Here is a 12,823-nt window from a genome sequence, read left to right as displayed (position 1 = left end):
ATATTCAAATATTAAAATCAATTTAAATATATAAATAATAAATATATAATCTCTCTTATATATAAATATATTCTTTGGGTGTCTCTCTCTCTGAGTCTCTCCCTTTTATATATATAAAATATTAAAATGTCAAGTTCATTACGACACATGATGAGTCTTTGAAACAATCTGGCTTAAAAATACAGAGGAACAATTTTACATATGTTTCTCTAGTTATTCTTAAGAGAAAAAGTAAAGCAACTCTAATGTTTAAGCATTGACTGGGACATTCAATATGCACAAACAATCTTTTGCGATATATATACATAAACAAAAAAAGAAATACTCATCAGCGTGACATCCCAGATATCACCCTTACGTCGAGGTGCCACACACTTCCTTAACCCATCAGGAGATTGCTCCAGTTTCTCAATTAAGGATATCGGTGTAAAGGATGTCTTCGGCCTTTCTTCTTGTGAAGGTTTCAACTTAGGCTCATGTTTTGTGGGCAATTCAACATATTTCTCTACAGGCTTTGTATTCCCCAACCCCAGCGAATGCCGGAACTCCAAATAAAACAATGTTCAAAGCTCCCGGAACTTTCCCAAGCTCCCATTGGAGCTCCCGCTGAAAAGGGAACGTTCCCATACAGTTCCAAAGCTCCCGGGAGCGCGGGAACCATTGGAACGGGTTTCCCAACTCTTGGGAGCGGTTCCCATGTAACAGAGATAAAAAATATTTTTAAAAATCGGCAAACATCGGCTAGGCCAAAAAATTGTGGTTTCGAGATAAAATCGGGATGTATCGAGATGTTCACAACACTGGTTAATACCTCTTAACAAATCTATTCAACTATTGTTTTCAAAGTAACCAAAATAGGTTGAATCTCAACCACTAGTGATTACATTTGCCAGATTCGGAAAATTTAATTGCAAGGAATTTGTTTCATGCAAAATTCTAGTATAAGAGGATTATCATCTGATATTTACCAGCATAGATCCATCTTATCTCTGGAGCTGTAAAACTCTAAGAGGGATCAAAAGAAATTGAGATACAAATTGCTTAATGCTTAAAGCTCCCAGTTAAGGTGGATGTACATGTGTGTGTGTATTAAATTTTAATGCTTGCTATTCCTTTGTGAAATTTTCTTTTTTACAATCAGGTTTTTGATTTATAAGCACGTACCTTACACATATTATCCATTCAGGGCTTCTATTTTCCATTTTTTATCCATTTTTTTTAAAGTTATTATATTGGGTCAAGTTATGCCATTTGTGAGGTCAGTGTTAGGCATGGATGTTATACATTTTCCTCATACTGGGTTGTAGAATGCACCTCACTTCTCAGTGCGAAAATTTAATTGTTTATATTAGAATTTTTTTTTTGGTTGGTTTGACCCACAGGGATTGAACTTTGAATCTCATTATTTACATAATACTTCATAGTACGGTGATTGCCAATTGAGCTGGCCCCCATGGGCTATATTAGAATCTTGAAATAAAGGTTAATTAAAATTTGAATATGCTCTTAATTCTGAATTTAATGGCCACGACTCTGAAATGTAATGCATAAGCTGAATTCTCTTTGCTGAACTTAATGGTTAAATTTCTTATATGTTTTTGCGCTGTGGAATTTTTCCTGAATTTCATTTTGTTGGATTTGAACATGGGCATGAACCACCTGGCATAGGTTAAGAGTCATAGAACAAGATGAATAACCATAAATTACATGTCCCACCTCATGAATAATTATGCAGGTGCACATTGTTGAGTCAATGAATCGAATAAGAGCGTCACGGAGGCTGTTGTACCAGGAGCATAGAAGAGATCCTACAAAAGAAGAAGTTGCGGAGGTAGCAGGAATGACCCTGTCAAGACTGAGGCATGTGACTAGGTGTTCAAGAACTCCGATATCCCTTGATAGACCCGTTCGGAAAGACATGGATGAGAAGTTCTCGGTAGGAAAGCTTGACATCTTGTTACTAGTCAAACACTCCAATTCGAGTTCTAATTATAATTTCTATAATAGGACACATTGCTTGGTGATAATATTCTGTAAATGATCGTAGTTATTATTATGTTCAGGATATTGTTGCAGATACAGATTCTGAGAGTACTGAGATAATTGCTAGCAAGGAGCTATTAAAGAAAGACCTTGATAAAGTTCTAGACACTCTTACAGCAAGGGAGAAACAAGTGTTGAGATTACGCTATGGGCTGGATGATGGCAGAATGAAATCTCTTCATGAGGTTGGAGACCACTTCTCTCTCAGCAGAGAGAGGGTCAGACAGATAGAAGTAAAAGCCATGATTAAGCTACGACAGAACAGCAGAACCCAAAATTTAAAGCATTATATAGACATCTAAATGACGAATATAAACATCAGAAGACCTGCTTGCTACAGCAATCAGCTAGCTTAATACTGCAAAAAATGCGTAGCGCTCTGGTAAATTTGCTTTGGAGAAAAAAAATCATTTGCAGTGGAAATTACTTGTGGGTAGAAAGTTGGAATACTTCTTTGGTTCTCTCTATTGAATGTCTGATTGTAAAATTAATTTTATTGCAAGTCCGTGAGCTAAATGTATGAATTTACCATTGTGCTTGAGAGCTAAGTTGAAACGATTCAATATCAATTGTTCTCATTTTTAATTTAATTTATATAGCTACTTCTTAACTTCCAAATTAGAATAATGTATGATTGTATATTACTTGGTTCCTATTGAGGACGAAATTGTTATATTGTCATATGACCAATGCCAATGTCCTATAATGTGAAACAGAGTTTATATGATGTTTCTGAAACTATTATTCAGGCAGCTGTTTCCTTTCTTTTCGTTTTCAATTTTAAATAACTTCCATTATTATGAAAAAAATATTCAATATATACATGGATGAACTTAGGGTCAAAAGAGGATGAGGGTAAGTGTTTGCTCAAGCTTCTATATTGAATCTAGATGTAATATGTCCTGTTAGAATTTATTCAGTGTGTGCTTTCTAGTGTCTTAGGCTCCAAATTTCAACCCTTTGGGTGGTTAGCCTTGTATGGATCATACCCAGCCACTTATTGTAGTTCCTTCTGCAGGTGGAAAGGACAACGGCACAGAAGAGAGCCCAAAATTTTGTCCCCAAAGTCTATACAGTGAAGTGAGTCTGAACCAGAGATGATTATTTTTTGATATTATTGAAAACAAATGTGCCTTCGAAAATATTAATCAGTATGCCTTGCTCATGTATGTTATAGGTGAGATTGCCTCAGAGAGTATGATATGGATCTAGGTGCTGGACGAATTGAAACCTTGTGGATGGCATGTGTATGCCATTAGCAATTGAGTAAAGATTTCTTTTGCTTGCAATTCTATGATCTGGTTCACTTCAATCAACTTGGTGAGCCATGGGCCATGAGCTTGTGTAACACGTTTGTGGTGTTCTCCCAGTGGTCTCAAGTTTTCTTAACCAGTAAAGCAATGGAGTCGTTATTCTGTTTGGGTTGAATTTCTTGATCTCCCTCTGCAGTATCGGTGTTTCTAGAATGGTTTCATCTGCCCACTTTTGGTCCATCATGAGCCATATTCCATCTTTAACCCTAAGTCAATGAAAAATTATGTTTAAGTTGATCTTTTATGGGATCTAAAAGAATTTGTGGAGAGCCAAGTTAGAAGTAAAAAATTGTTTGAAACTCTGTGCATTTAGAGTGCACAGTGGAAATGATAATAACGAATCAAAACACAAAACATAGAGTATTTACTGGAAAGAAAACCATCCTATGTACCCAAACATATATAAACCATAAGCCATTGTACAATATCAGAGTATCTCGAACAAACTGATATGGTATTAGAACCAATGTTGCGAACATCGGCATTGGATAAAATCGGCAAGTGTCCGAAAAACCAAAAAATCGGGAAAATATCAGTAAAAAATCGGCAAACATTGGCTAGGCCAAAAAATCGTGATTTCGAGATAAAATTGGGATGTTATTGAGATGTTCGCAACAATGGAACCACTCTGGCAGTTACATTTGTTCAACTTCCCATCTGAAGTTTCTGCAAGTGTTGAACTCTGCATGAACACCCACAAACTCCCATTGCAAGCGTTGTGTTCTTATTTGTGATCCCCTTTGCAGATATTCTCAAATCTGCTAACATCACCTCTTGTGGTTCTCTGCATTCTTCTATTTACAAAACTACCATTCAATGCCCTGATTGTGGGTGCTCAACTCATCTGCAGATCTGTATAACCACGAGCTTTTTCTTTAACAAGAACAGTTTTCATTACATTCAAAACAAAAAAATACATATTTCATGATGACAGTGACCTCAACCAAAGCTGGGTCATAGAGCTTGCCACATCTAACTACAAATTCATTAGCCATTAGAGACACACATCAGTGCAATAAACATCTACAAAATTGCCCTCAGCTTTATGTGGAGAGAAATGCCCATATTCCAATTGTGTCCTTCTGGTTCAGCACATATTTGTCTAAGCATCGAAGCATCAACTCTTTCCAACAATATGTCTCAGGATCTACAACTATCTGCAACAGGTCAGAACTCCACAGGGACCTGACTGGTGACTTTGAGCATTTATCTACTGGAATTACCAGTTGTAAACCTCTTCGAACTAAATTCCATCATTTGGGACAGTCTCCTATCTCCAAATCCAGAGGCCTAGACTTGGAAGTAGACTTGGGAGGCATTATTACCACAGATAGGAACAGAACAGAATATGTTCCTTGGATTTGAAACTTTGGAAGGTGTGTGTGATATGGCAGCCATGTGGCACTCTCCCTTTTGCATTGGATGTTGGGGTGGTTCAGTTTACAAACTCTTGATACCTCCAGATGTAAGCTGGTAGTCATGGTACAGCCCACCACCTGGGACTGAAAGAAAGGGGTTAGGGATGATCTGTAATTGAGCAGCCTATAGTTGACTTGATTCTCTAACACTGTGTGTGTGTTAATCTATTATTTCTTGCTGTCTGTGTTTTACTTACAACTGCTATGATTGTTTATGACTCAGTCTAGTTGCAGGAAGAGCTCTTCAAAGAGTGTTTGAACTGATGCACAGTTGCCTGAATACAACTCCTACAACTCCTCTTTCCTCAACAATCAATTGGCAGGTGATCTCTTGCTGTGTACTCCAAGAAGTCCTTCCTCCTCTTTTCGAACCTCTTTTCGAAAGTTGGCTCTGGTAGCGGCTCACAAATCTGGAACTACATCTCCCGCTCAGTGCGTAGAATACCGAATCTCCTTCTCTTTCCAATAGAAGGTTGTCTTCTATCCACTACAGAATGGGGCACCACCAACTTGGCCTTCAATGCTTAATCAAACCAATTTCAGCAACCCCATTGGGTCGAACCTAAGTCACAGGACATGCCCCTAGGGGGCTGTGTCCTGTCTTCCACATGTCAGATTTGGACTCGATGGAACACTTGTCTGACACGAGTTTCATGACATGTGCCAAAAATCATATTTGACACATGTGCTAAACGTGTCCCAATTTTATGCCATGTGTCCTCAAAAAGTAACTTGCGTGCTTCATAGAGTTTTCCACTGCCATTGAGAGATTTGAAGGCTGTGATGTGCTTAAAGACAAGGGGGTTAAGAAGCCTTGGACTTGGTGGGCAACTCATGGGGCAACATGCCCTCTTCAACAACAATTAGTCATGAGGCTCCTTTCTCAAGTTTCTCCATTATCTTGTTGTGAGAGGAATTAGAGTGCATATGGGAATTTGTATAATTTGAAGAAGAGTAGGCTTGAGTAGTCCAAGGCAGAGACAATGGTGTATGTGCACACCAACCTCCATCTTATTTACAGGTAGAGGGAGGAATGGTTGAAGGGAAAGACAAAGATGCAGAATTTGTTTCCTAATGATATGGGTTTGGTCAACAGTGTTGAGTTGGCATTAGCCAAGTTGGATCTTAATGAACTAGTACTAGAACCAGTCACTTTTGATGATGGTGATCCTCTTGAGGGGTCATCCTCCATACTAACAAATGGACTGATTGGATTGGATATAGAGGAGGAGGAGGAGGGAAAGGATGGAGGAGATAGCAATGGTAGTGACGCCAATTTTGATGATCTTGACATGTAGGAGGATTACTGATAACTACAAGCTATGAGATTATTCCATCTATGGTTCTAGTATCTACCCTATTTTGTATTTACCATTGGCATTCCCACCTATAGTAGCAATGACTTAGTATCCATGTAATGCATTTTGGTTTTGATGACTTAATGGGAAAGCTGCAGTTTATGGTTCTAATTTTTTTTGTGTTTGTCATTTGATCATCATTGATGTAGTAATTGTAAGTATTAAGTAGTAACTAGTTGTATGATTGAAGTTGTATCATGTAAATATTCTAGTTTTCTAAATTCTTACAAAATTTGAAATTTTTTGTCTATATTTCGTTTTTGCATGTGTAACTTCACTAATTTGTTATATATATATATATATATATAACACCTATTTTTGTGTCTTCCATGTGTTGTGTTATTGTGTCTTGTGACTTGGCTTCTTACTTTGAACAATTTTCCATTGTTTTGCTACTCTCCATGAGTGCTTGAGCTCTCTATCTATATATGAATATTGACTTTCTTCTTCTCTACAATAGAAGGCCAATTCTCTTCTCTTTTCCTTCACAACATTGTCCCAATAAATGACAAAAAATCCTCTACATCTTCTGTCTTATCATTTATCTCCTCCCTTCTTGAAGGGAAAAGATCCCAGGAATCAGTTATAGGATCTAGGTTGTAATTGTCATTACTCTTGTGGAGATCACCCACTGGTATCCCTTCTTTAGACAATCATAAAACCCCAATATTTGTAACAAAACTCTGTGTGGCATTCAACCTCTAACTTCTTGTGCAATGGCTTTTATTTCCTTTTATTCTTGCCATGTGGTAAGTAGTCATTGATTGCAGAGCTATCCCATACGATCCCTTATGTTTGGGGCATAGGGTAAACAGGTCTTACCTCTTTCTTTCCCTTACGTTGCTTTGCTTGCATTGATATGCTCACACCATATCCTTTTTGATGTCGAAGGTGGAGGTAAATACTTCTTCCCTTTTGCCATGCTCCTTGCTCCAATACTGCATTAACATTGGCTTAGTCGATTCCCTTTGGAGAGACGAGTGAAGGTAACACCTTTTGTCCAAATTTGTCAATGCTTCACATTATGCCTTAGGCCCATGACCTGAGTCTTCCTTTGATATAGAGTGTGGAGGGTGGAGGTTACACATCTCCCTCAAAAATGTTGGTGCTTGCATTGCATGAGCCTTATCTATAATGTAGATGGGAAGGGATGAGCTCCTTATGCTTCAAGATGTTGTCCACATCCATTGTGACATGGAGGGTGGGGGAATGGACTTCCCTGCACCTCAATATTCTTGCTTATATCCTTCAGTGACTTGGCTAAAAGATGAAGACTTAAACACACTTGCAGTGAGGACTTTAATAAAAGCCACATGCTTGGCCACTAACCCACAACTTTCGGGGAACAAAGAACATGGCTCATCCCTGTTCACACCATGAACACTCAAACATGCCTTTTGAGAGGCTCTTAATAATTCTTCACCAAGGCTTAAATGTGATTTCACCCAATTAAAGTGAAACAAATTTTAGAATCCAAGAGCTCCTTCAAGTACCAAAAATGGAGTAAACCAATTATGGGTTCAATTTAAGTCTCAATCTTTTTCTTTTTGGGCACTACTTGAGCTTAGCTCATTGTTTGTCATGGATTCTGTTACCCACCAAAAGTGGGTGACCACTAGGAGAAACTTCTCTCCTATTAATCTCTTCTACCTGTCAGCGAACAACCCTTGACAACCACCTTGTAGCCGATGTGACATGCCATTCATATCTTTGCAACCTACATCAACTGTATGTTTCCTCACCCATTTGTCAAGAGCACATGTTGGAAGGTGGGCTTTTGATCAAAAGTTACTTTATTCATTTTTCAATCGGGGGCTTATGCTTGTTTGCATTTGGGAATTTTGACAAGGATTACGGGGTAACTTGGAAGAAAGAAGGGTCTTGGCCATGATCATGTTCCCTCACCTTAAATGGGGGGGTTAATTTTCAATCCCAGTCTGGTGGGACCTCCCCTACTGGCCTGATGTGTATAGGAAAGACACTACTTGAGAAGCCGTGATTGAGATAGTGTAGCCCATCTCTTCCTATTCCATACTTGCCACTTTCCATCTTACATTATAAGCCCTTATTCCACCTCCCTTCTTTGGGTTCAATTGACCATTGGTTCTCTGGGATTTGGCATCCATACATCCTCATACCTGGGCAGGGCTTGGAAATGCACTTCGAGAGGTTGATGTAGGTAAAAGAAAAAAGAAAGAGCATATGATGGCCATGAGAAAAACAAAAGAAAAATCAAAATGCAAAAGATCGCTGAGACTTACAAATTAGCATGTGGGCAAAAGCCAAGCATGAGCTCTACCTCCCTCATATGGCCATCCGCTGGTCCTGGGCCAATGTTGCCCTATCTCATAGAAGACAATGAACCCTCACATGTCCTGTTGTAGCTCCTAGAGACAACCCCTGGGTTGATGAGAGGTCAGTGCCTAGGACATCTCAGTCTCTCTTGAAGATGATTCATGTTGCTCAAGAGATAAATGAAAAATGATTTTAAATCTGGTTCAACTACCTTTTACAGAGGTAGATTCAAACATAAACATAAACAATATAGATCATTTTGAGAATAAATGTGCTAATCTGGTGCCCCCCACATAGTAAATGTAGCTCAATTTGTCGTTGCGGTAAAGATGGGAAGGGGGAAAGTAAGGAATAAAACACAAAGGGCTGGACAGACCCAAAATCCTAAGTAATAAATCCCAACAGAATCATGAAAGAATAAGGAAATGAAGTGCAGAAATTATGCAGCGCATTTTAAGGTTTCTAGCTCAATATTCCATGGGTACTTTCTGCTCCAGTATAACATAGTAAATCTGTAATCTCACAGGTAATGTCTGCTACAATAAAACATAAGTAAATCCATGATGTATAAGTGAATCCAACAATTATTACTCATAAAATTTCTGAGGAAGAGAAACACATGAAGTGACACACAGGGGAAGAACACATACTACACATTACTATGCTTGGAATCACTAGATCTTCTTCATTAATCTTAAAAAATGGAGTCCATATCACAGGCTCGAACTGTTGAAATTTTTATAACAATTACCACCTCATGAACAAGCAATTGAACCAAAACCCTGGAACTTCTTTCTCTACAAATAGAACTCGGAATCTTTGAAAAGACAGAATTTAGACCCCTGAAAACAAAGTTTTGGAACATTTCTAATGAGTTTCCTCTTACCTTCTATAGGGAGGGAGAGCTCGAACAATAGTTACAAAAAATCCCCTAATGCTCCCGCTGTCTGAGCATGCAAATGTCCTAATGATTATGAAACATATTAGATTCTCTTGTTGAAAATGCAAAAATTTACAAAATAACAAAACATGAGAAATGTGAGGTGTCATGATGGAAACAACAAAATATTTCCAATGCCAATTGATCTGATTGCCTCTGATCAGGCCACGATATCCCTCCATTGTTACCGGCCAGTTTTCCTGTCGCTTTCTCCCTTTAACAACTTGAAACTTCCCCTTTCTGGAGTTGGACGTGGTCGAGTGCGATGGCGTTAGAGTGGCTCTGTAGCTTAGTTGTCGACCCATCCACTCTTTTATTACTTATGTGGTTCACTATGGGGGCCAATACATCCTGTGATATAACATAGTGCAACCTCAGAGCCACAACTCATCATAACTTCCTTTAACGAAAATCCAAAGTTCCGATGCCTCGAGCCCTTTTGCGCTTAGCTCCTTATTGTTCATATACCATAGAACCACCACCTGTGACCACCAGTATAGTGCTTGGGGGGTTGCAGTATCAGAGCCTTCATCCATCGTAACTCCATTTGAAACAAACGTTACGAAATCATATCATCCCGATGCTCTTAGCCCCTTTTCTCTTAGCACCCCTCTTGTTTTACCTCCATGGGACCGCCGCTTGGGACCACTGGTATAATACTTGAGTGCTACAATATTGGAGCCTTCCTTCATCGTAACTTTCTTTAGAAAAGTATTACAAATTCACAGAGTTTTGATGACTTCACCCCCTTTTGAGTTTGGCCCCCTCAGCGTTTCTCCCCTATAGGATTGGTTGCTGTGACCATGGGCTCAACGCTTGGGGGCTAAAGCCTTCGGGCTCTTGTCGGGGGCCTATCTCCCTTTGTATTTTCTCTTCCGCCCTTGGTTCCTTTAAGTCTCCCACAACCATGAGCCATCAACACATCAAAGCTCTTTTCATCGGAAGTTCTTTGAATTTGAAATTAAAACAAAGTTACGATGTCTCCCTCTCCTGATGAGCTCCATAGCACTTGGGTGCTTGGCCTTGGTCCGCACCCTTGGTTCTTTGGGCCCTCGAAACCAAATGCCAACAACACATCATAAGCCTCTCTCATCGGAACTTAAAAAAAAGGGAAATTGCACAAGATTATGATATTCACATCCCGATATGGTTCATAACACTTAGGTGCAAAATCTTCTCTCTACACTGGGTTCTTTGGATCTCTCATGACCATGTGCCACTCTACACCAGAAGCCCTTCTCATCGGGACCTTTTTCAAAATGCAATTTCAAAAGGGTTTCGAAAAATCCGACTTCTGATATTCTACATAACACTTGGGTGCTTCTTCCTTTCTACGCCCTTGGTCCTTTGAGTCCTCATGACCAAATGCCACTTAACATCAAAGCCCCCTTCATCAGATCAGAACTTTTGATAAAACAATTTGACAGGAGTTACGAAAACTCCATCCTCCGAAAAACCGAACTTCGAAATGATGTCACGCTGACATCATCATATCCATGTGGCACCTCCGTAGTGGTGACACGTGTCACCCAAACTTACCCCATTAGGCCCTTGAAAATGCCAACACTGACTGCCACGTAGCCATCATACGAACACGTCACGTTGATATCATCTGCCTCGTCAGCGTTTCAGAGCCAATTATCTGCTGCCATGTGTCTTCTTCAGAGGAGAGAGGAGGCCCTCGAGTCCTTGGGTTTTCAACGATTTCCTTTTCTTGGCAACCTCGAGGCTTTTTAAAAAATCTCAATTCTTAAGGAGTTACGAAACTCTGATATTCTGATTCCATTTTGCTATGAGGTCTTCTCCTTCCTATATCGGGTTCCGAAATGCTAAGGCTCCAATATGCCATTTCGGGTTCGCTTTTAAAATAAACTGTCGAGATCTCCTTGTTCCTTCCTTCGATATCCAGAAATCCCAATACACTGCTTGTTGGTCCTTTCGATATCGTCTCCTGATATTTCGACCCCCTTTCGATTTCAACCTCCTTTCGATTTCGACCTTCGATATTTCGTCCTTCCCTGTGATTCTGGCCTCCGAAATTTCGACCCTCTTTTATGGCTTTGAGACTTAGGATCTCTCTTTTGGTTTTCCCTTTGGAACACCAAGATTGCACCCATCCTTACCTGTACTAGGGATAAAAAATAGGGCCATTTGACACAACTATAAGATGGTATGACAAGTGACAGTGGGGACAATGTATTGCAAGCAATGCATTAAGAACCTGCAGATTGGTGCCTTCTATCGATTGGGCATGGAGTCATTTACTGGTATGTACAATGGCTCATGGGTATATACAATGGGTGAAAATGGACCTCTTTAATGCTAGAAAATAAAGCTTGAGAAACTTGCCATTCACAGGCAGTTCAAGCACCTCACCATCCAATTTTTCCAGTAGAAGAGTGTTGTTTCCTTTTGCTTCAGATATCTTGAAAGGTCCAAACCACAAGGGATCAAACTTTCCATGTTTTCCTTTGTCCTCTCTTCTAACATTCCATCTGAGCACCAAATCCCCTGACTGTAAGGATATGTTTCTTGTCCTTTGTCAAAAAGAACCTTAATCTTTTCTTGATATATAATCAGATTCTGAGTTACCTCCTCCCTGGTTTCTTGAAGTTCTACCAGCTAATTAATTCTCCTGGTTAGAGAATTTGGCTCTTCCTCAACATCCTGTAGAATTTTAGCCATTAGCATGGCTAGTTTGATAGGGAAAATTTTAACCTTACCATATACCAATTCAAAAGGAGACTTCCCAGTTGACCTCTTGGTGGTAACTTTATTGGCCCATAAAAAAAACTTTAGTTGTGAATCCCAGTTTTTCTGATTTTCTGATATGGTATTTTTTAGAATCCTTACAAGAGTTTTGTTTGAAGACTCAGCCAATCCATTTCCCTATGGATAGTAGGTAGTGGAGTGACCCACGATGATGTTATACTTTTGGAAGAAACTTAGAAACTTGGCAGATTTAAAAACTTGAGCATTATCAGTGATAATTTTCCTTGGACAACCGAATTTGGCAAGGATATTCTCCTCCATAAACTTAATAACCACTACATCGGTTGCATTTCTAGCTGGGATAACCTCCACCCATTTTGTGAAATAATCAGTGGCTGTAAGAATCCACTTGTGTTGTTCGTTGGATGGTGGATGTATTTCTCCTATGAAGTCTAGCCCCCACTGCCTAAAGGGCTCCTTCACAAAAACAAGATTCAAGGGAAGTGATGCTAATTTCTGCTTCTCAACAAAAATCTGACATTTTCTACAAGATTTGACATAAGCATGAAACTCACCAAACAACATGGGCCAACAAAAATATGTTTTAAAGACCTTATGGGTTGTGGCTCTCCAACGGCAATGTCCTCCACAGACACAATTATGAAATTCATCAATCACCTTATGAATCTCTTCTTCTCCCCGACATAAAAGAAAAAACCCCACCAGGTCCTTCCAGTGCAACTG

General features: G+C 39.3%; 1 protein-coding gene across 3 annotated transcripts in view; it reads left to right on the top strand.

Annotated features, from left to right (window-relative positions):
- SIG2 (RNApolymerase sigma subunit 2) overlaps nt 1-2,633 on the top strand; it is a 32,648-nt gene extending 30,015 nt beyond the window's left edge. For all 3 annotated transcript variants that reach the window (XM_089460571.1, XM_089460573.1, XM_089460572.1), the window contains 2 exons: nt 1,736-1,936; nt 2,064-2,633. In XM_089460571.1, coding sequence (XP_089316697.1) covers nt 1,736-1,936; nt 2,064-2,345 — 483 coding nt within the window. In that variant the 3' untranslated portion in view covers nt 2,346-2,633. The remainder of the gene's footprint in view (nt 1-1,735; nt 1,937-2,063) is intronic.
- Nucleotides 2,634-12,823: the final 10,190 nt, after the last annotated feature.

This window comes from Pinus tabuliformis, chromosome 7 (assembly GCF_031772625.1).
Source record: "Pinus tabuliformis cultivar Carrire ecotype Pingquan chromosome 7, CPIR1, whole genome shotgun sequence".
Taxonomy (NCBI): Eukaryota; Viridiplantae; Streptophyta; class Pinopsida; order Pinales; family Pinaceae; genus Pinus; species Pinus tabuliformis.
This window is presented reverse-complemented; position numbering and strand designations above follow the sequence as displayed.